At 43.7% G+C, this 22,969-nt stretch overlaps 1 protein-coding gene across 1 annotated transcript in view; it reads left to right on the forward strand.

Moving 5' to 3' along the window:
- The window catches only part of pdia5 (protein disulfide isomerase family A, member 5), a 95,565-nt gene that overhangs the window by 13,580 nt on the left and 59,016 nt on the right, over positions 1-22,969 (forward strand). The window contains exons 2-3 of the mRNA XM_049594064.1: positions 8,653-8,779; positions 12,352-12,439. Of these exons, the coding sequence (XP_049450021.1) occupies positions 8,653-8,779; positions 12,352-12,439 (215 nt within the window). The remainder of the gene's footprint in view (positions 1-8,652; positions 8,780-12,351; positions 12,440-22,969) is intronic.

Here is a 22,969-nt window from a genome sequence, read left to right on the forward strand (position 1 = left end):
GCACCGTTACAACACCTCTAACAGTGCTGGCAGAGTGAGTGAATCCTCCAGAGCTGTCAGGGTGCACAGCTCAGTGATTGATCGTTAACGGGGGGGTTTCTCTGTGTCGGTCACATGCCAGCTGAGACCGGGGCAGAGGGCATCCAAGGGACGGTGTCGTCCTCAAGTCAAACTTAAACTCTGTAACCTGCACTAAATCAAACTGAGCAATATTTATCTGAGCTCTTCTAAACAACTAAATCACTGACCGCAGATATCTGTTTATTAATTTCAGCTGCATCTCGTGTTTTATCTAAACCCTCCTGCAGACTGTGATCTGATCAGTCCTCTGAGTTTAGTGCAGCTACACTGTGCTCATGGATCTAATAAAGTTGTGTGCAACATTCAGTGTGATGTCTGCAGACTGTACGATGACAGCGCCAACTGAAACACAGGCTCTGATGTAAAAGGCTTCACATACTGAGTGCACAAGGAGGCTGCACAGGTTATTACTGCTCCAACTGATTATTTTGATAAAATGTCAGAAAAATATGTTGATAAAATGTCAGAAAAATATTGTTATAATGTCCAAAAAATAGTAATAAAATAAAGTAATAAAATTTTGATAAATGTAAAAAAAAAAAAAAATATTAAAGTGCTGGAAAAATATTAATAAAATGTCCAAAAAATATTAGTTAAATGTCTGAAAATTATTATTATTTTTAATTGTAATAATATCTACAAAAAATATAGATGAATGTCAGAAAAAAATGTCTAAAAAATATTAATAAAATGTCTGGAAAAATGTTGATAAAATGTCAAAAAAAGTATGAAAGTGCTGGAGAAATATTAATAAAATGCCCCAAAAAATGTTGATAAAATGTGTAGTTAACTGAAAAATATTAATAAAATCTTGGCTTTTGGCAGGTTTTCTTTATTGGATCGGTCTAGAGTGGAGAGTGTGTGATGGATTCAGAGCCAGAAACCATTCACATATTCATGGATTAGTGATGGTAATGAAGATCAATTATTAGAAATTGTCAGATTAAATAGATTATAATGTCCTCATTGTTACATATAAAGCTGCATATATGCATTTCGCGGTCACTGCAGATCGTTGTGTGGAAATAATTGAAGGACGTGGACGTGAGAAACTTCAATCAAAGAACACCATTTGTTAGATGTTGCCTTTTTTTCCAGGACGGCACGATGACCTCTTTTTCCTGGGATCCATAGAAACAGACCTTCATTAGCATCACTAAGACTCAGTCCAGGAACATGCTTATTTTTTCTGTCTCCATTTGTGCCCTCCTCTCCAGTTTGATCCTTTGTGCAGATTTTATGAATTTAAAGTGGTTTAAGTAGAACACATACAGCGAGGCTCCAGAGCTGCCGTCTATAAATAACTCTAAATCTATGGTTTTAATAAATATCTATAAATGTCATGGAGGAGGAGAAATGTGCATCTTGTTGAATCTACTCAAATTTTTATGCTGTTAAACTCAGGACATTCAAGAATTTTTGAATAGGCAAATTTTCAAAAGATTTCATTGTCAAAAAATGGTTTTGTATGTCAGACACAACCCTGATTTAAAAAAAAAAAAAAAATGTCAGTGAGAGAGATCACTCTGATTGGCTGTTCAGGTTTTATTTCCTCGCCCCTGTAGCGAGTGAATCTGCCTGTAGTGAAACCGGGGCTAACCGGTGCTTCCTCCTCAGGCTCCACTTCACTCAGCTGCCCCACAGACCCGCTGCTTCTTCCCACTTTAACCTGAATAACAAACCGGAGCTAGCTGGGAGCGGCTAGCGGAGCGTTAGCCGCAGCATGACCGGAGGGAAGCACAGCCAGTTAGCCTCCGCTAGTCTCTGAGCTAGCCCCGGCTCTCCGTTTGGATCCAACCGGAGCACCGAGCCCTGGTTTGTTATTCAGGTTAAAGTGGGAAGAAGCAGCGGGTTTATCGGGCAGCTGAGTGAAGTGGAGCCTGCGGAGGAAACACCGGGACCGTCTGGATGTAATAGTCCGTGGAGGTGCTGCAGTGCTCGGCTGCACAGATAGGAAACCCCTCGGCTGACAGGATGTACCACTCTCTCACTCCGTTCTCTCTCACGCAGGCGCAGAACGTACGTGCTACTTGGCCGTCGGATGTAGTCCGTGTAGTGTGTTCAAATGCAACTGACACAGGGCGACGTGAGGCGACGTAGATGACGCAACAGTTGGCTTTCGTCGCTGCTAGTTCTTTGATGTCGGTTTGGTGTGTCCACACCTTTAGTCTTCAAGATTTTGGATAAAATTTCATGTTCAGAACATCAACAGTTAGTGAACTCTGTCTCCAAACGCATACTAAGTGTTGTTAGAAGGCAATAAGATGTCACACTGTGGTAAAGATGCCCCCCGTCCCACCAGGGAGTCCCACCAGTTTTTTGGAAGATGTTGCAGGCATTAAATTCAGAATGAGTGCATATTTACAAAACATTACATTATCTTATTATGCCTTTGTGCTGATGATAGCCGCGGCCGGAGGTGTTATGTTTTCAGGTTGTTCGTCTGTACGTACGTCTGTAAGGTACATCTGTCTCGTCCTTGTGGACACGATATCTCAAGAACACCCCAAGGAAATTACTTTAGATTTGGCACAAACGTCCACTTGGACTGAAGAACAAACTGATTAGAATTTTGGTCAAAGGTCACTGTGACCGGAGTCATACAACCACGGGGCGGGGATTCTAGTTTTCTGTGCTGTATTCAGTTGAATGTAGGTCAAAGAGAGTTTACAAATCATTGCATTTTGTTTTTATTTACGGCATCCTAACTTATTCAGAGTCGGGGTCGTACATAGTGTTTGAGGACATGACACAGTTTAAGTCCTGAGCTCATGAATCCTGTCGTCTCCTGAAGAGAGAAGTTTCAGAGAAGATGAAATTGCATGTGAGCTGAACTGTTGAGAGATAACTCGACAAGTGTTTCGATTAAGACTTGTGTGATCTGATATAACAGAGTCGTGCTCTGTGCTTTATCATCCCGTGCTCAGTTATCATTTTACTGTTCAGCTTGAAAAGTTGTCGTTGATTGTCGAAGGCGAGCAAAAAGGACGGAGCACCAAAACTGGGAGATAATTCAGAGACCGTGACAATAAGTCGGGTTTTCATCATAACTGGTTTTATTATCATTTAATTTTTGTTACTTCCTCCTATTATCTGAATGTGCCCTCCATAACATCGCTCTGCTTCATTCATGGTTTCTGTTTGAGCTGTGTGTGTGTGTGTGTGTGTGTGTGTGTGTGTGTGTGTTTCATTGTAATCAAAGTGCAGTTTAATCCGTCAGCAGTGCAGGAACGCTGCCTCTGAATGGGCCTGTCATCTGTGATGCTTTGTGGGGAAACTGTCAGCACACTTAGTTACTTTCTGTTATTGTAGGTTTGTCACTGGAAGATGACGCATGTTTCAGCTGGTGGAAGAATCACACCATACCGCCGCCATCAGCAGGGTCGGCCTGACGACAGCAGCAGTGTCAGTCTGAGCTGCAGTGACTGGAGGTGTAGGAGTGAGCCGTATATTTAATGCTCCAGGAAGTGTTTAGAGATGTGTGTGTGTGTTTGCACATTAATGCGGCTGACTAATTACCTGGTATTGTTCTCAGATTCATGCATGAGCGGTCAGTGGGTTTACAGTGTGGTTGAGACTGTATACAGTCCACGGGTCAGTGTTTCTGACGGACTGTGACGGTGGAGGACTTTATTTATCTCTCTCAGGAGGAGCTTTGTGCTAAAACAGCACTCAGCTGTTTGTGAGCAGATCTTTCTCTGTGTTTAACTAAATAATCCCTTGATGAAAATGTTTTCATTAGCATAAAACTAAATGTCTGAACCTGCGTGGAGCAACATTCTGCAGTCTCTTTGGTGACTACAAACCAGGGCCGGGCGGATTGATCCTAAAATATTGATGCTCTCGATACTGCGTTTTCATTTTGAACATCTATCCTAGTTTCACTCAGATCGATCCCAAGAAAGGGGATCAGTTTTTCTCTTTTACGTCAAACCTTTTTGTGTTTCAACAGCAAAACTGTGCAAACAATATTCTGTTGTGAACACATCCAGTGCACTTACATTTTGTTTCTTCGCTGTTTTGTGTTGTCTGCACTCAAACATCAAACTCCAGAACCAGCAGCATTGTCTTAATTTCACTTTCATCCGGTGTGGGCACATTACACGTTGGGAGAGACTCTCAGTCATCCAGGTCGTGGTAGTCCTAAGTGCTCAATCGTAGACAACTGGACCTGCTTGAGTCTCTTGAAAAACTAAAGAAGCCTCTTGGATGAGAGGTGAAACGTCTTCAAGAAACTCAAGCGGGTCGAGGTGCCTACGATGTAGGACTCAGGAATAGAACCGTGTGCACATTTGCATGACCGTAACTGTGCACTGATGTTCAATGTGGAAATAATGTCCAAGCTGAACAAGTTTAATCAGACACATAACAACAGTGATGGATTAATGAAAGAGGAAAAACATGAGAGAGATCATTTTGGAGGATAGAAACACCTCAGGATCCATCCAGACCTCTGACGTGTTGATAGTGAGTTTACTGCTTCCTAACATCCTGAAGGCTTCCTGTGGAAGAAGATATCGATATTAGTCTCACGCCTTGCTTTTTAGCCTGTGGCACATTGATGTAACACAAGTTGGACATAAACTTTTTTGTCCAACTGCTACTGTGGCTGCTGGATTCCACAATCTACCAAACACTACCATTACCATTGTTTTTTTCGGCCGGTGAAACAAACCTAGAAACAGTGTGCACGCTACCAGCATTTGGCTGGTGCTAGTGAACACAACAGAAAAACAGTGGCTGCTTCCATCTGATAATGTCATCTTACGCGTTGATGTGAGTCAACAAGGAGAATATCGGCTGATTCAGATATTCAGCATCCACAGGCAGGTGTGAAGCTGGAGAGCTGTTGTTACCTTTTAACTGTTGGTAGCAGACGCACATTTGTAGTAAATGTTTCAGCGTTTAGTGCGAGCGAGTCATTAGGTAAGAATCCTGTTCAGGTTGCATCATTTAAATCCTCTCAGGCAGCCGTCAGGCTTCACATCTCCGATCTCACTGGCACGAGTAAGACAACGTGTCATCCCTCCTCAGCCCCTCCTAATCTTGCCCTCGGCTCCTCGCTCTCATAACCACTAAATGCCCACCTATGCAGACAAGTGCCACCTCGCCAGCCTCTAATTAGCCCACCCTTGGCACCGTGATTCCCGCGGGCCACAAAACAAATACGGACACTGCTTGGGTTTCTCTTTTCGTCACATCGACCTGATCAGACTCATGCTCTGATTTCAGGTGTCAAAATAAATACAAATGATACTCAGATATATATATATATATAGTATGTGTGTGTGTGTGTGTGTGTGTGTGTGTGTGTGTGTGTGTGTAACGGGGCACTGAAGCTGTCGGTGTCTGAGCTCTTTGGATCTCTATGTAAATGTAGAAATTTACCAAAGTGTGCTGTCTTCAGATTCCCATCAGACTCACCTCAGAGAAGCACCAGTGGGGAATTAAAATTAGAAAATGAGCCTGACAGGTGCTTGTTTTCATTCCAGGTGATATCAGTCATCAGGCAGGATCCGCTGAGCGAGCAGACGATGTTTGGTGTCTAATTTAGTCCTCCGTAGGCAGAAAGGAAGAGCTTTGTAATGAATGGTGATGGCACAGAGACGATTAGGATGCACGGAGCTAACTTCGTATGGCTCGAGTGTAATCAGTCTTGTTTTTTTTGTTTTTTTGTCGTGTTTGATTAAAGCGCAGCCTCTCAGTATGGGCTTTGTGTTCCATATTAGGTGTTTCACACCATTAGCCCAACTCGCGGTGAAAGTTGAAGGAGCCATTTAGACTAACGAGGCAGATGCACCCACCTGTTGCTCGCTCTGAGGCCACCTTTAGTTCAGGTTTATAGTGGAGACAACACCCTGTCTTATTGTTGTGGATAAATGCAGTGTTTGTGTAAATATCAAGTTCAAACTGCTGATTTCATTTGATGGTAATGAGAAGTCACAGTGAGGAGATGAGACGAGCAGGCAGAGCCCTGAGCTCCTGCCGCCACGCTGACATTCAGATTCAGAGAGCAGCGGCTGCTGCAGTGTAATAAGATTGTAGCTCTGCTTCTCCGCATTAAACTCATTTCACTTAACTGATATATTTATTCCCTACATAGCTTGCGACATTAATTTTATAACAAGTCTTAAAGTCCAAACCCTGGCAGTGGCCCCTGAAAGTTTATTAAAGCAGCCGTATAAATCTGTCAGGCAGAATAAATAGCACACTGACTGTTTCTATCAGAAATGAGGCTAAAAATGTGAAGCTGGTCCGGAGCACGGCGCTGCAGGAGAGCTCACAGATACAAACAGGAGAGCATGGATCTGCAGTGTCATTGACATGTGTGCATTAAAGACGTGTCATGATACCAGACACAGTATAAAAACAAAACAATAAATCCATGTATTTAAACACACACTCCTGTATTAAGAACATTTACTGATATGAATAAATTATTTGATAGGAGGACCTTTCACAGAAATACAGTTCGCAAAGTACAATCAAACAATAAAACATGCAGTCGATAGAAACAAAGACGATGTAACAATTAAAACAGCACAAAGAAAGTAAAACACAGAGCAGAGTCAGGCCCCTGAGGACCCAAACAGAGCCCCTTAGGACCCAAACAGAGCCCCTGAAGACCCAAACAGAGTCCCTCAGGACCCAAACAGAGCCCCTGAGGACCCAAACAGAGCCCCTGAGGACCCAAACAGAGCCCCTGAGGACCCAAACAGAGCCCCCGAGGACCCAAACAGAACCCCTGAGGACCCAAACAGAGCCCCTGAGGACCCAAACAGAGCCCCCGAGGACCCAAACAGAGTCCCTCAGGACCCAAACAGAACCCCTGAAGACCCAAGACCCCAGACACACAGCAGGGAACAAACATGAGATGATTCAGGATGGGACAAAGGCCATTTTGAAAAGATGGGTCTTCAGTTTGTCAAAGTTTCTATGGAGACGGCAGACCGTAAACATAAAGAAAAAGAGTTTCATAGTGTTGGAGCCACGACTTTAAAGGCACTGCTGATGATATACAGACGGAGGAGATGACTGATGTGTTCAGGTGCCTGACTGTGGACGGCTGTGTACCTGAGGACAAGTATGTTGAATCCTGAAGCTAGTGTAAATAAACTTTAATGGTTCATTTAAATTAACTGTAATTTAAATTTTATTATTGATCCCTAATTTTGATCTTTGAGGTAGGCTGTTTGTCCCGCCCCTCCTCCTCTGTGATTGGACAGCAGGGTATTAAGTGACAGCGTTGAACAATTTTTAACTCTCAGCGACCAGAGAAAACCAAACGTGCAGTGCTCAGTGCAGAACAGACCGTCAGCACCTCGACACGCTGCTGGTGTTTGTAGCTTTGTTTAAATACGCAGTGTTACCTAAGTAAAGTGGCCTCAGAATGAAAAGCTTTTGTTTTAGTAAGTTGAGGCGGAGTTGTCGCTGCAGCTGAACTTGGTCCATTCAAACTGCATCTCTGGTATCTACGGTACTGAAGAAGAACCAGTTGTGTCATGTTTACAGAATTTTGGCAGCAACTTGGTTCCTGAGAATCAGTTCCAGTGACATCCTGAGTGCATTAGATTTCCAGAAAGAAAAACATGAAACTCTATGAGGAGCTGCGCCTTGTCAAAATAAATCCAAACCTATATGACTGGAGCATGTGTGACTTTACTTTGAAAGGACAGACACAGGAAGTGTCCACGCTCAGCAGTCAGACAGGAGTCAGGTTAATCTCCAGGGCTGGTACCTGCGGTTATTCCACAGCCTAGTTAATAACATGTCGGGCAGGAAATCCAAAGTGTGGGATCATTTTGAGAAGGTGAAGGATGAACCCAAGGTGATATGTAAACTCATCTTCATTGGTCGACTACAAACATGACGTATCATGTGAAACATGGAAGTAGCTACATGCCCATTAGCCCACAGCGTCATTAACAGGCGGCTCGCTCAGTGTGTGACGTGCACTTGGAGATAAAATATAGGCCTATATTAATGAAGGTTCATTAGTACGGTTTGTATTTCTCTGTAATGTAGCACAGTGTTAGGGGGCAGGCCTATACAGTGTACACCTGTAACCTTTGGCCCCGCAGGGGAAAGGTCAGAAGGTCACCAAACATATTATTAATCATCCTGTGGGGACTGTGACATACAAGAGAAACAAATATCTTCCCAGTCGTATACTGTATGTCTGGAGAACGTTGCCTCAGTAATAGACTCTAAAATTAGACTTAAACTCGTTCAGCGTCTTTCTGTCTTTTATCCACTCATAGTGTTTTTACACTACGCGTCACATTCATTAATTCACACACATGTTCATGCACTCTGATAATTGCAATTTGGGGTTCAGTATTTTGCCCAAGGATAGGTCAACATGCACGCTGGAGCCGGGATCGAACCACTGATGTTCTGATTAGTGGACGACCTCCTGAGCTGCAGGCGCCCCACGTGACATAACTTTGGTTTAAATCTGGAGCTGTGTGATCAAAGTAGATGAAAATGAAACATGTCACATGTCCATACTTTCCCACACTCCAATGTTTCCCTCACACTAATGATTTGTGTGTGTGTGTGTTTGAGCAGGTGTGGCTGCTGCCGCTGCTGCAGGCGGTGAAGGTGTCTCCTCTCATAGAGAAGGTCAGCGATCACAAAGACTTCAAGAAGCTGCTCAGGACGAGAACCAATGTTCTGGTGGTCTACACCAAGACAGGTGAGGGAACACATCCCATAATGACGGACTGGTTTTGGATCAGGCTGTAGAGTTTACCTGATTATGCACACACACACACACACACACACACACACACACACACACACACAGTTTATGGGATTAAAATCAGGAAAAACCTTTTGTGTAGTTGTGGGATGAGTTTTTCTGTCAGAGATGTTCTGTATGCCTCTACATATGGTCTCACATGTAGCTGCATAAATTCATGGCGGTCGTGTCAGACCGTCATAGTGAGGGCTCATGAATAATGCTTGTTATCTCGATGACTCTCAGCGTGTCACTGCAGAGGTCACTGTGGAGAGCTGCAAACCAAATAACATTTGATGTTATAGCTCATATATTTCATAGACATGCAGTGTGTTGGCAAACATGTCAAACACCTAGAGAAATGTCCTCTTTGAGTGTGGCTACATTTTACTGTCCGATCAAACGGTCGGACTTTTGTGTCTTGAAGGTGCTTTGAGCGCTGCTGTCATCATGTGTGTGTACGAGTGCGTAATTACAGAAATGTAAATGGTTTTATTTTAACCAGAGAGGGTGAGTCATGTTCAGAGAGGCTCAGTCAGTAGCAGTGAAGCCTGTAGCTGTGTGAGAAAGACGCAGCAGTCGCATCCAAACAGTGAAGCTTTTTAAAAGAATAAATCACTTATGACAAGAGGAGACGGCGTACCAAACACTCAGGACACAACCTTTTAATTTTCCCTCCACATGTTACTCATCATTTAGATTTTACAGGTGTCAGCTGTGGGTGTGTGAGTACAGTATGACAACAACCATCCCAAGAGTTCACACTCACACAGCTGGTGTGGAAAAACATAATATCCGTGCATCAGTGCAGGTAATAGGGCTGCATCAGCACACAAACATTTTTAAACCGGTTTGTTCAGCTAAACACCAGACTGGACCTGTACACTGAGTTTTACCACCAGGTGTCGCTCTTGCCTCAGCGGCTGCTCCTCAATAGAACGTATCGACACAACTATTGCGTAATATTTCTTTGTTAATTATGTTTTTGCTACATATTTGTCATTTAATTGTTGTTTAATCCAGTACAAGCTGGATTCAGCACGTGACGCCATCAACACAGGCTGCTGATGGAGGCTACTTTATAATTTGCCAGAACGTGTCTTAAAGGGATAGTGCAGCCAAAAATGAAAATTCAGCCATTATCTACTCACCCATATGGCGAGGGAGGCTCAGGTGAAGTTTTAGAGTCCTCACATCACTTGCAGAGATCCAAGGGGAGAGGAGGTAGCAACACAACTCCACCTAATGGAGGCTGACGGCGCCCCAGATTCAAACGTCCAAAAACACATAATTGAAACCACAAAATATCTCCATACTGCTCGTCCGTAGTGATCCAAGTGTCCTGAAGCCCCGACATAAAAAGTTGTTTGGAAAAACCTCATTTGAACTCTGCTTTTAGCCTCACTGTAGCCTGTAGCTCTGACTGCCTCTCTGGGCACCGTGCACTTTTATGTCGGGGCTTCAGGACACTTGGATCACTACGGACGAGCAGTATGGAGATATTTTGTGGTTTCAATGATGTGTTTTTGGACGTTTGAATCTGGGGCGCCGTCAGCCTCCATTAGGTGGAGTTGCGTTGCTACCCACCTACCCTGAATTTTCATATTTGGGTGCACTATCCCTTTAATGACAATCAACGGTTCAGCTGGTTTCCATGAAATCAAACTGGTTTGAGATCGTACACAGAACAGAAATGGAAATCTGCTCACCTCCAGTTAATAGTCTTCATCGGTGTGTCTCTATTTTTGCTTTAACACCTGAAGACTGTGTGATAGTGCCGCATTAACACACCAAATTAATTAGAATTCTTTTGGTCGCCCTCTGTATGAGCAAACCTCAGTCAGTGGCACTTTGCCCAAATCTGATAGAGTAAATTAAAAACTATTTCACCACAGTATCTTCAGATATATTCAGAGGTAGCGTCTGGTGCAGTTTAGCCCGCAGCCTGCTTTAAAGGGATGATCGCAGTGGTCGATCTCAGTAATGAACTGGGAAATACTTATCTTATAGAATTAGAGAGTGGTCGTTAAATAGAAAATAAAACACTTGCTGCAGTCAAACAGAGTTATAAAGCAGCGTTTTCTTTCAACCATCAGGGAACCCTTAACGCACCCAGTAGATTTTAATTCCATTTTCATTTGCATATTTCTGAGAAGGAGAGAAATGCACTCAGCAGGCCTGCAGATGGAGCAGCTTGATGTTACTAATTTTCCCATTTGAAAGACCCTCCTATGCTGTAATGAGCAGCAGCGGACACACACAGCACCACAGCCACAGATTTATTTGTTTTATAATTCAAGGCCCACATCCGGCACCGTCGGGTCACTGAGCGAGGCCTCCACGTATGGAGCAGTGAATCTGATTGATCGCTGTTCGCTGCTTCACTCAGACATTCCCTCTTTAAAGACACCAAAGGTTCCTCTCCTGCACGCTGGTTTAATGTCCTCCTCACCAGCCAATTATCTCGGAGCCACGTCACGTTCAGTCCCCCTCCCGAGTAAAGACGGCCTGTTCCTCACCCATCAGCAGCCTCTGACCCTCTGCAGTCAGTCGCATCTCTGGAGACTTGTGCTTTGGTTTGCAGCCATCAAACTTTAACAGCTTGTTATAAAATCCACCAGCGGGTATCTGCTCCATACATGGGGATAAACTGACACTGAATTCCCAGATGTTTTTGTTAGCGACCCGGTGCGAGGCGGGACCCTGGGGAGTCATCTAAATATAGATCTGCCCCGGAGTGCTGAGAGGAACTGCTCTCTGTATGCAGTGAATATAACACATTTGGTTTTTGCTTTTGGGGGGTGAGAGAATAAAAATGATGTATTTTGTTACACGAGGACGAGAATATTACACTTTGTTTACTTTACTCGCAGGAATCTCTGCTGCTTGCCATATCTGATGAAAATCAGTAATATCAGTGTGTGTTGTTGTAGTTGCTTCAGTTTATTACACGCTAGTTTCTCCTCTTTCCAAACACAGAGAGCACACCACACAGCTCAGCCATATTTTCTCTCTGACACGCTAGATTGTGCAAGATTGTGAACTCTCCATGTTGTCCATGAGTGAGCGCACACTGGATGCTCCTCGCGGCTCAGGATATGGCTGCAAGCAGCATGCGGCAGGTACCGAGTGTAGCTGGCCTCAACACACCTGCTGTGCTTCCTCCGTTTGCTGGGAAGTTGGTCGGCTTCGGCAGAGTCTTTGTGCCGCCATATAATCCTCCCGTCCTCTGCTTAGTCACACTATTGTGAGATGTTGAAAGCTGATGTAACTTAAACCTGGTCCCTGAACCCATCCACTGAAAGGTATTAGAAAAGCCTCCTCCATCGCCTCTCCAACCCAAACTCACTGATCTCTTTCTTGTGCACTCGGAGCTTTAGTAAGACACGGAGCTGCGCTGTAACTCAACTCCACTTGGCTGTGTCTGACAGGACAGTGTCCTCTGTGTCTCCAGGCTCTGGGCTGTCCTGCGCTATTGAGTGGTTTTGGTGACGAGGCTGACTGTGGTTTATTCTCTGTGTGTGCAGCTACATCAGGGGAGTCCCACCTCAAACTGCTATCAGATGTGGCCCAGACAGTGAAGGGCCAGGGGACCATCGCCTGGGTCAACTGTGGGTAAGTAATGGGATGATCTTTTTACGAACACACTGCAGGGCTTCTCCTCCGTCCATCACACCCATCGACTCCCTGTCTTTGTCGACATTATGGCCTCTTTTTTACAAGGAATTTTCTGACAGCAGTTATAAAGGCAGAGCAATTTACTCCTCCAAGAATGTCTGTGCTGCCATCCATCTGCACAATTTATGGCTTCTCCACCGGCGTGTAAAAGGCCTCGTTCCTCTGCTCCTATTGTACAGGAGCCATTTGACAGGAGGCCACGAGTTGTTGGAGCCATTGAAGCTTTAGGTCTAATGTGTAACATCTTTGTATAACATTTAACTTTTTAATGTTTTCACTTCTCTCTCTGTGTGTGTTTCATCCTGAGTGCTCTCTGAGGGCGATCCAAACACATCATGCTTCAGTTTCTGTGTCTCTCAGTCCTTGTTTGCCTCCATCAAAGGGTCTTTATGTGATGAGTCACTCATCAGCAGCATCAGTTGAACTGAAGTTATTAGTTAATTCAATTCAATTCAATTCAAATAACTTTATTTATCCCTGAGGGGCAATTTAAGAGCAGCACACTGAGTAGTTCGGAGAAAAAAAACACACAAGACATAAATAACTACAAGTGTAAAAAAACACATTCTTAAAGTGCAGTGCATTAGAGTCCAGTCCAGCCCTCTTATACAGCCTCAAGCTTCCCGAGAAAGGAAGGTTTGGAGGTGGGTGGGTGGGGGGTTGGGTGTATTGACATCACTAAGGCAGCGGGTCAGTGATGGCTGTGAGTTGAGCGGGAGGACAACTCTGGGAACAAAAGTTGCCCTCCTCCTCTGAGTCCTACAGCCTGGGCAGCGAAGACGACGTCCAGAGGGAAGACGACTCAAACACTGCAAACAGTGTTTGAGTCGTCTTCCCTCTGGATGCATCAGTAGATTGGTTGATTTTTGAGTATTTCTGTTACTAGTGCCAATACACCAAAACAATCCTTTTTCAATCTCTTGCTTTGATTAAAAAACATACGTTTCTCTACAAAAATCTTTTTTTCATTTAACAGAAGAAACAAAACTTTGTGTTCAGCTACAACAGGAGCCAGAGCTCAGCTTTATTAAAACTACAGCTGTCAAGTGATTAAAAAAAATGAATCTAATTAATGCTCTGTGATTAATTAATCTAAATTAATCGCAAACATCAACTTTGGCTGTGAAAGTATTTACAGAAGATTCAAAAATTCAAATACAGTCCATTCTGTAGGGAAGTTAGTGAGTCGGTCACAGGTAGACTGACTCAGTGTGAACACTTTGTCATGTGTGGCTTAATGAGGCTAGCTGCTAGTGTTAGCATCACAGGCTGTGCTAGCTCAGACCTCTGGTTCGCTGCTTAATGTTTTGTGTTGATATTTCGGACGTGAAATTCTCGGTACAAATTCCGGTGCAGATCGTTCCTGTATGTGCACTGCAGGTGTAGCCAGTAAAAGATGCATTCTGCAGTACATCTGCTCTGCTAACAGTCTGCATCTCTTGTGTCTTCAATGACACCAGAATACAAGATCAGTCGAGCAGCTGGTTCACAGCAAAGCTCATCGGTTTTGCTGGTCAGACGCAAAGAGGCGTGACAGTGCACCGTGCACGCTTTGTGGATGACGTATGACCTGCACCTTCTGCTTCAGTCAAACATCATCTTCCCGTTTTAGCAACAACCTTTCTTTTTAAATTTGAGCTTAAATCAACTTTATATTTATTTATTTTTGTAACATTTTTTGGGGCTTTTATTGCCTTTATGACAGTGCAGCTAGAGAGTGACGGGAGAAGAGAACAGGGATGACACGCAGCAAAGCGTCACAGGTTGGAATCAAATCCAGGCCGCTGCAGAGGGCTCAGCCTTCATGAGGCAGACGCTCCACTTGCTGAGCTCGAGGTCACTTGGAATAAACGCAATCGTCAGATTATATTTAGTTAACAGTGTGGCTAATCAACATTTACACCAAGTGACTCATGAAAATATAAAATCTAATAAAAATGTCAAAATACACAGAAGGAGAGTTTTAAAGTCAGGAAGTGTCTCATCACAGGAAACAAAAACACAGATCAGATGACACGTTTAATGCCAACTTTAAATACCTGACACAAGAGTGTTTCATTGACAGAAATTAATTGGCAATTAGTTTTATAACCTATAAATAATTTAAACAAAAATGCCAAATACTCTTTAGCTCCATCTTTGATGCTCTTAATTATCTATTTAAATAGCAGAATATTGACAGAACAAACAATCTGAAAATTTCAACTTGAACTTTAAGAAACTGTGAATTGTTTAATCCAAAGTGTTTTCCTGACATTTAATGGATCAAACCTTCAATCAGTTAATCATTTCTGAAAATAATTTGTTGCAGCCCGACCTGACACAGATATCTCTGCCCTGTGCTGCAGACACCAAAATCTTTGAGTCTTCGCCTTATCGAAAATACTTTTTATTTTTTAAATCATTTTGTTATTTCCAAACTCCACAAACAGGTTCGTGCAGAGCAACCCGTCTGTCATCAGTGTGTGTGGAGCACATCCATCTGCAGCACACTGAGGACGTGTTTACTTTACATTAAAGATGCTAAATATTCCCAGGACAGCGGCAGGAGTTGTTTTCTCAGCGCTCAGCTGGCTTCGCTCCCTGGTGATCTGACTCGAGCTTGTTGTTCTTTCTGCCCCTGCTGGTGTTCACTTCCACTTACTTTATTATATTTTTTTATACCTGTCAACCCATCAGCTGTGTGAACCGTCCTCCTCACCACAGAGGAAAGAATGTATTATAAAACAGGAAACAGCGAGGAAGGCAGTAACTCCCCTTTGACACCTCCAGCTTAGTGCAGCGCTCACAGATTCTCTCAGGCTCGTCCGGGATCGAAGACTGGGCGCACCGACAGGAAGAGAAACTAAACTCTAAAGGACTTGTCAGAAGTTTCTGTGTCCACCTTTCTCTTCAAAGACACACTGTGATACGTTCCTTATTTTACTGTTTACTTTTTGACTCAGTTACTGTTTCTGTCTGAGAGTATGCTATCATCTCTCTCTTCCTCTGCCAACATACTAGAGAGTGCGCTAATGCTAAGCAGAGATTTATACCAAGCCAGATTCCTGCCAGGGGAGCCAGAGCGAGCCGGGTTCATCACTGCAGGACACACGGAGCTGCTGCCAGACTCTGTAGAGAAGCATTGTGCTATTTGGCATATTTCACCACCATCTCAAATGGGCCGGGTCCAAATTGAAGCTCCAGCTGCGAGCTCACGGTGGACAGAGGGAGAGGGAGAGTAGAGCGCACATCACAGCGTGAGAACAGTCAGCCCTGCCAAGGACGAGGGCCACCGAGGCCAGAATGACACACTTTGAACAGATGACAGGCACCTGAGTGTTGGCCAACTGGGATCCACCAGAGGGAAGGATGAGCTCATGCAGGAAGTACAGCGCTGTGCCGCCCTGCTCCCATTCTTCTGGGAATTTAGAGCAGCCTTGTAAGAAATGTAGTCTTGTCCGAATCAATGGGAACAGCGGAGCACAAACAAGCACAGCGCGGATTAGGATTTGTGTTTTGGAAGAGTAATAATTAAATGGCAGGCAGGGCTTCATCCTCTTTGCATGATGAATCCATTATTAATCCTTTACTAAAGGGACTCTGTTGACTTTGGTTGATGCGACGGTTTGGCTCCGACCTTTTTATTTGATTTGAAGGATTCTCCAATTGTAAAGGTGCACTTTGCACAATCACCTCGTCACATCAGGTATTTTAGTTTGTTACGTCTAAACATGTCACAGAAGAAGAATAAAGGTTTTATTGGTGAAGAGATCACGAAGAGAGCATGTATGTTTTTCCTTCAGACTAACTAGTTCTTGGTTGCACTGGCGCCTCACTTTTTCATTTCGCTGCATCTGAACATATTTCAGGTGCAGTCCTGTTGTTGGACTTTAGTTGAAAACCGGAGGGTCACCGGCTCAAGTCCCCATCCAGACCAAATATGGAGTGTGGACTGGTAGCTGGAGAGGTGCCAGCTCACCTCCTGGGCACTGCTGAGGTGCCCCTGAGCAAGGCACTGAACCCCCTACTGCTCGTTGCACCTGTCCATGGGCAGCCCCCCCTCACTCTGACATCTCTACATTCAATGCATGCACAGGTCCTGTTTGTGCATCTGTGTGTATTTCAGGCCTGTGTGTGTGTGTGTGTGTGTGTGTGTGACAACAGAGTGATAACTACTTAATTTTCCCTCAGGGATTAATAAAGTATATCATCATCATCATCATCATCATCTTTTTCTTCTTCTTGACGCCAAAGATCTTTGGTCTGGTCTGCAGACAGTGTCAGGGCCGGGCCAGACTAACAATCAATATTTCACTTCATTTTGAATTAGCGGTGTGTTTTAACGCTGCGATGTTGCAGCAGAGTAAAGACAGAAAACATTATACTACAAACACACACACACGCACACACACACACACACACACACACACACACACACACACACACAGACGGACCAGTTAAGTGTCCAGCACGCTGATGTGACTAATAAAAATATTTAGTTGCAGTTGAAAGTTTTTTTGGTCACATGTGCAACCAACACGGTCGCACTCTGAACCCTGTACAGTGCACTATAGTTGTGGTGTATCAGAACTTATATCACATGTCATCATTTCGATGAGTTGTAAATATTCACCTGTGTTTTCTTATTTGGGATTTGTTCTTAAGTCAGAACAGAATAATAAGAAAAACGTGAAAATCTCTGTTTCCCTAAAAATGAATCTCTTGTTTCCACTATCTGCACATGTTTATTTTCTCCAAGTATATTTGTTGACTTTGACCATCAGGAGTAAAGATGACCAAACATTCAGATATGAATATAAACCAGCAGCTGCAGCGTCTGCAGTTAGTCAGGCACAGTGCTGCAGGTGTTGGAGCCACAGAGTAGTTTGAGAAACAGAGGTATGGAGTCCATATTTTCATGGCACGTCCCAAACAGGTCAGGTATGTCAGAGGGAAACACACTATGATTATCACGTCCATGACAGAAAGATATTCCTCCTCTCAGAATATCGTACAATCTGCCAAAGGAACAACAGCAGCATCTTGACGCGGTGACCCACGAGTACAGAGACAGGATTCATCCACAAAGAAACATCAAGACTTTTTCCATCTCCTGCAGAGTGTCGACCCAGTATGTTTGAGTTTCAGGACAGAGACAGACAGAGTGTCTAAGTTCCTGCAGAGATTTTACAGTTTAGACACTGAGGTGAAGTTTGGGGTTCATTTTGTCTTTTACTGGGAGAGATCTGTGAGCGGTGCAGGATTGTATATCGTAACAGTTCGGTACGATTACACGCCGATCTCTTCTGCTGCCATGTTTCTGCAGCAGCTGGACGTTTGACACATCTGTCGCGTTTTATCTGCCTGTCTTTAACATTTTTATTGACACAGAGAGAAATGGATTTGAAATGGATTTAATGTGCTGTGAGGGAGCGTGGACCTGTTACCAGAGTCATTAACTGTCCTACTGACTCGTCTGTGTGTCGCCTGTTTGTAAAAAGACTGCAGGGACGAATCATCAAAAAACAGTTTGTTGAGTGAGTCAAACATTGTGTGAACCTGACTGCTGATGAACACGATGCTGTATAAAGACAGAGTGTACGAGGCTGGAGAGGTTCGACCTCTGCGAGCTGCAGGGTTAATGTTAGACAACTGAGAGGTGTTTGTATTTAAACAGACGTGCTATGGCTCGGTTCACTGAGTGCAGACTTCTCCTCTCTGTGATGATGATGATGATGATGATGATGGAGCTCACTGTAATCACTTCACCGTCCTCTCTGAACACTGTGTCTTCATCCTAACAGCACATGATTATACAGCAGGTATTCTTGGCGTCTGATGTGTTGCTACAGAGTATTTCCTCACACTAACTGTTTGTCAGCACCTTATAACTCCTCATCAGCCCCCCCGCCCAGCCTCCGCTCACCGAGAGTCGGAGAGTTGGCGCTGACGCAGCGGCTGACGTTGCCCCAGAGACAAATGCTCAACAGTTGTGCTCATCATCCGGTGGACGGGCCTCTGATGAACCGCCGTTCACGGCCTTTGTTCTGTCCGTTCTGAACATTAGGTAGTGACTCATTCAAACTTCTCTGGGCCTCCGTTTGTTCTGTGATGGGAAAACGCTGCTGTTTCATTGGTTGATTCACAGAAGCTGCAGCTCAGTAACATAATGCCATGCAGCTCTTTATAATGAGTCAGTCTTACTTTGTGTTCACTGTATGACCTAATGAGAGGCTGAAATTCCATTTGCATTGTTGTGCTGGTTCATGTGCAGGTGTGTGTCCCTTTCACCGTCTGCCAACAGAGTCCCATTCAACACAACCTGATGGTTTAACGCCAGCGCCGCACAGCTCAGCTCAGATTACGATAGAAGATGTTTATCTAACAAGAATATGCGTTAAAGATTTTACTGCGTTTTCAGATCTGATATGAAGAGTTAGTGTCTGAGACATTAAAGAGAGGAGGGTGAACATTTCTGTGCAGCACAATGTGCAGCTGAGTCTGCAACGAGTCCATTCAGATAAAAGTAAAATCGAAACTCACGTTTATAAAGCAGCAAATAAAATGTTTAGAGGTTTGCAACAACAATCTGTTTATATCTACTTTTGCGTCCCCGCTCCCAATCCAGAAGTTTTTTTGGGGTCGTAAATGCAGCGCAGGCCGAATTCTTTATGAGGTTTATTTTATTTATTTTTTCCTCAGCGACATCATTTCATGTCACCGTTCAATGTGTTCCACAAACTTTCCTTTTCACTTGAGTAAATAAACATAGAAACTCAAAAATGACAAAGAAGCCAATATTCTTCCACCAGTTCTCTCCACTGAACACAGAAACAAAACCATGCACCTTCTAAATTCAAGTTCCTCTTTCACTGAAACTGAACAATGTTGTTGCCTCATCATAAAACACGCGTCGTAGTTAGTCTAAACTCTTAGTTCAACGAGTCAGATATAAAAATAAGCTGTTTTTCTCTCTGACGTTGCTGCCTGGTTGCTAACAGTCCTCTAACGTTATCCCCATCACTCAGAGTTGCTCAGCTCAGCTGCAGACAGACACGGTGATGTGCACAACACACAGTACATCCTCAGTACAGCATCTCTGTGTGAGTACAGAGGTGCTAAAATCAAACTGTTTGCATGTTTAAACACCCTGGTGATACCATGATACCACCCAGGCCTAACAGATAGTAAAGTAGCCGGCAGTTTTCAGATGGATAAAATGAGATAAGTTCAGAGCTGCCTTATAAATAATGACATGCCAGTGATACATAAGAATATAAGGATCAGAGTTCTCCATTTGGGAGCGTCTGTTTGTTCCTTTGCATGTTCTAAATGTCCAAATCGTCCCATCGTGCACCTTTTAAAATCACTAAAATCAAAACCACAGCTGTTCAGTCAGTGTCAGACTTCGTCTCATACAGTTTAAGACTTTACACAGACTCTGTTATTTTGGGGAAAAGCTGCATAGCTTGTCTTTACTGATGTGTCACCCGCATGTCACTGCTGTAAATCTACAATTAGCAGTTTAGTACACACTGTCAGATCATGCAGTAAATTGTTTACATATTGGAAGAACATTTTTCTCTGAGGCCTTTGGGAAACTTTGGGAACCTGATCCACTCACAGCTCAGACCCTCAGAGCGTCTAACTCCTCTGCTAGGAAAATACCAAAATGGGTTATTTGATGATCTCAGAGAAGTTAATGTTTGGAGTGTGGGAGGTGGACTCTGTTCCTACATGTGATTTCTGCTGAAATGAAAGTCTGGAGAGACTCAGACTCAGTAATGAGACCAGAGGTGTTGTGTTTGATACGATCTGAGACTCTGTACTGAAACTCTTTCAGGGCAAAGATTAATGTGATGATATTTTTAGATGAAGCACATTGCTGTGTATTTTTCTCCTTTTCTGTAGACGTCATTTTTTATATCCTCCGTTAACAACACATCGTACTGATCACTGACTGTGGCCTCTGATACACATGATGAGCTGTGCCTGTTGGCTTCGTGTTTCACATGTTTTTTCAGTGCTCTAAATGAACATATAACAACATATAAGTAACATATATGTTACAAAAGATCACTGAAATCAGCAGATTTAAATAATGGCATGACCGTATACATGTGAGTGTGCGACACAAGATGCATCGTTGCCCTCATGTTGTGTGTTTAGTTGTGAATGTAAAAGGTTGACCGTCTTCAGGACTTTGTCAAATAACTAAACACAATCGTGCAACAAAAAACCTTTTGACTCGAGTTTCCTGAAATAAAGTCTGACTGAATTTCAGGTCCCTCATGTGCCTTCAGTGTTTTATAGTTTCCTTGACGTGACAGACTTTAGGATCCCTGTTCTCAGCTCGTCGAGGACGTTGTTGCCTTCACAGCTTTTGTCACTTGTGGCAGCGTTTCAAGAAGTAGCAGACTGGTTTTGACTCGGATGACTGAGCGCTATCTCCAGATCCACGTCGAGGTCACATCTGCTCCTGGTGTGCCCCGACCGGTGCCATCTGCCTTTGTGAGTCAGCAGAATCTGGCGTTAAGCGCAAAGTCATTACCTGAAAACCCCGTCTGTCAAAACATGCACGCTTCTCCTCACGTAACTCAAAACTAAGCTGAAGGTATATTTGGCTGGCTGTGGGTCTGGGAGCCGTAATTGAATTCCACCTCTTTGAATTTATTAGCATCAGGCGTTTCTGCAGCCTCTAAATGAATGCATATATTCCTGCTCTTTATTACAGGAGAGGCAGAGCACTTCATGCTGCTGATGATGCATCACTGTAGCAAGTATGAAGTATGTGTAGGTGGCTGGATGCATATTTCCTCTCCAACTATGGCCTTGTTTCAATTACAGAAACAACCTCTACATAGCAGAGCATCTGTGTGTGTGTGTGTGTGTGTGTGTGTGTGTGTGTGTGTGTGTGTGTGTGTGTGTGCTGACAGGCTGTGAAGTGCCTGTTGTAATCAGCATTGTATTCCCACTGCAGACGTATGTGTTGGTATAGACGCTGGAGCAGCTCATAAACGGAGCGGTGAGCCTTGTTTATTCAGCGCTGTACATGGGATTAGATTGAGCTCATGAAATGTTAATGCACTCACATGCAGCATCTTCTCTGCTCCGCTCTTAAATCAATTCAGTGGAGCTTTATTAGAGAGACATGTGAACGTGTCGGCAAAGCAGATTCTTAAAGGGATAGTGCACCCAACATGTAAATTCAGCCATTATCTACTCACCCATATGCCGAGGGAGGCTCAGGTGAAGTTTTAGAGTCCTCACATCACTTGCAGAGATCCAAGGGGAGAGGAGGTAGCAACACAACTCCACCTAATGGAGGCTGACGGCGCCCCAGATTCAAACGTCCAAAAACACATCATTGAAACCACAAAATATCTCCATACTGCTCGTCCGTAGTGATCCAAGTGTCCTGAAGCCCCGACATAAAAAGTTGTTTGGAAAAACCTCATTTGAACTCTGTTTTTAGCCTCACTGTAGCCTGTAGCTCTGACTGCCTCTCTGGGCACCGCGCTCACATGTGTGTGTGCTATTGCGCGAGACGTCATGTTTTATAGATAATGGCTTAATTTTCATTTTTGGGTGCACCATCCCTTTAAACAGAATGAAGTACAAAATACAAACAGTGAATATTTAAAGGTTCAGTGTGTGCGTCACTCAGTGTTGATACAGCGCAGACCTCTGTGTGTAAAGACACAGTGGAGTCTCGTCCTGAGCACAGAGTGATGTGATGCTACTGCTGTGTGTTGTAATCTGAGCTTCTCTGTGGTTTGTTGTGGTGAGCCGGTTTAGTGCTCATGTGTCAGAGTCCTGCATTCATTAAATGAACTCGGAGGAGACGAGGAGGCTTTCAGAGGAGAAGGAAGCGAGGTTACACGAGTGCAGCATTTGCAGAAGTCTTTTACTGACCGACACACCCTCTGATTGGATATCAGTTATTGATTGGAAAGCTGATCGGACTGATCTCATTGTGAAAGCAGAGACAGATTTATATAGATAGAGTTAAAGTCAGAGTCTGTCTGTCAGCAGGAAACACTTTTATATCACTGATCGTTATTTCCATTCAGTCACACCTGAGGCTGATTGTTCCTGAGCGTCGCAATGAATTTCACATTTCCCTGAAACATTTGGCCTAATAAATTATTTCAGTGTTAAAAAAACATCATAATCATATTGTGGGTTATTAGATAATGAACTCATAATCAGAATATCAATAAATACAGATGCAAATACTGAATGCAGAATTTATGTGCAGGTGTTTGTTAGACAGAGAGGAAACACTGCTGCTCTGCTACTGAGAACTGGATCTGCATCTTCATCATTATTTAAACACATACGTCTCATTTTATTAAAGCATATTCCCTGCCCCTTCTCTGCTTGCATCTCGTCCTCACATCTCTCCCCCGTGTCCTACGAGGCCGGAGCCAAGTGCGAGGACGAGATGCAAGTGAGGGAAGAACCCTAGCCCAGCCCCCCCGA

The sequence above is a fragment of the Epinephelus fuscoguttatus genome, linkage group LG13 (assembly GCF_011397635.1).
Source record: "Epinephelus fuscoguttatus linkage group LG13, E.fuscoguttatus.final_Chr_v1".
NCBI lineage: Eukaryota > Metazoa > Chordata > Actinopteri > Perciformes > Serranidae > Epinephelus > Epinephelus fuscoguttatus.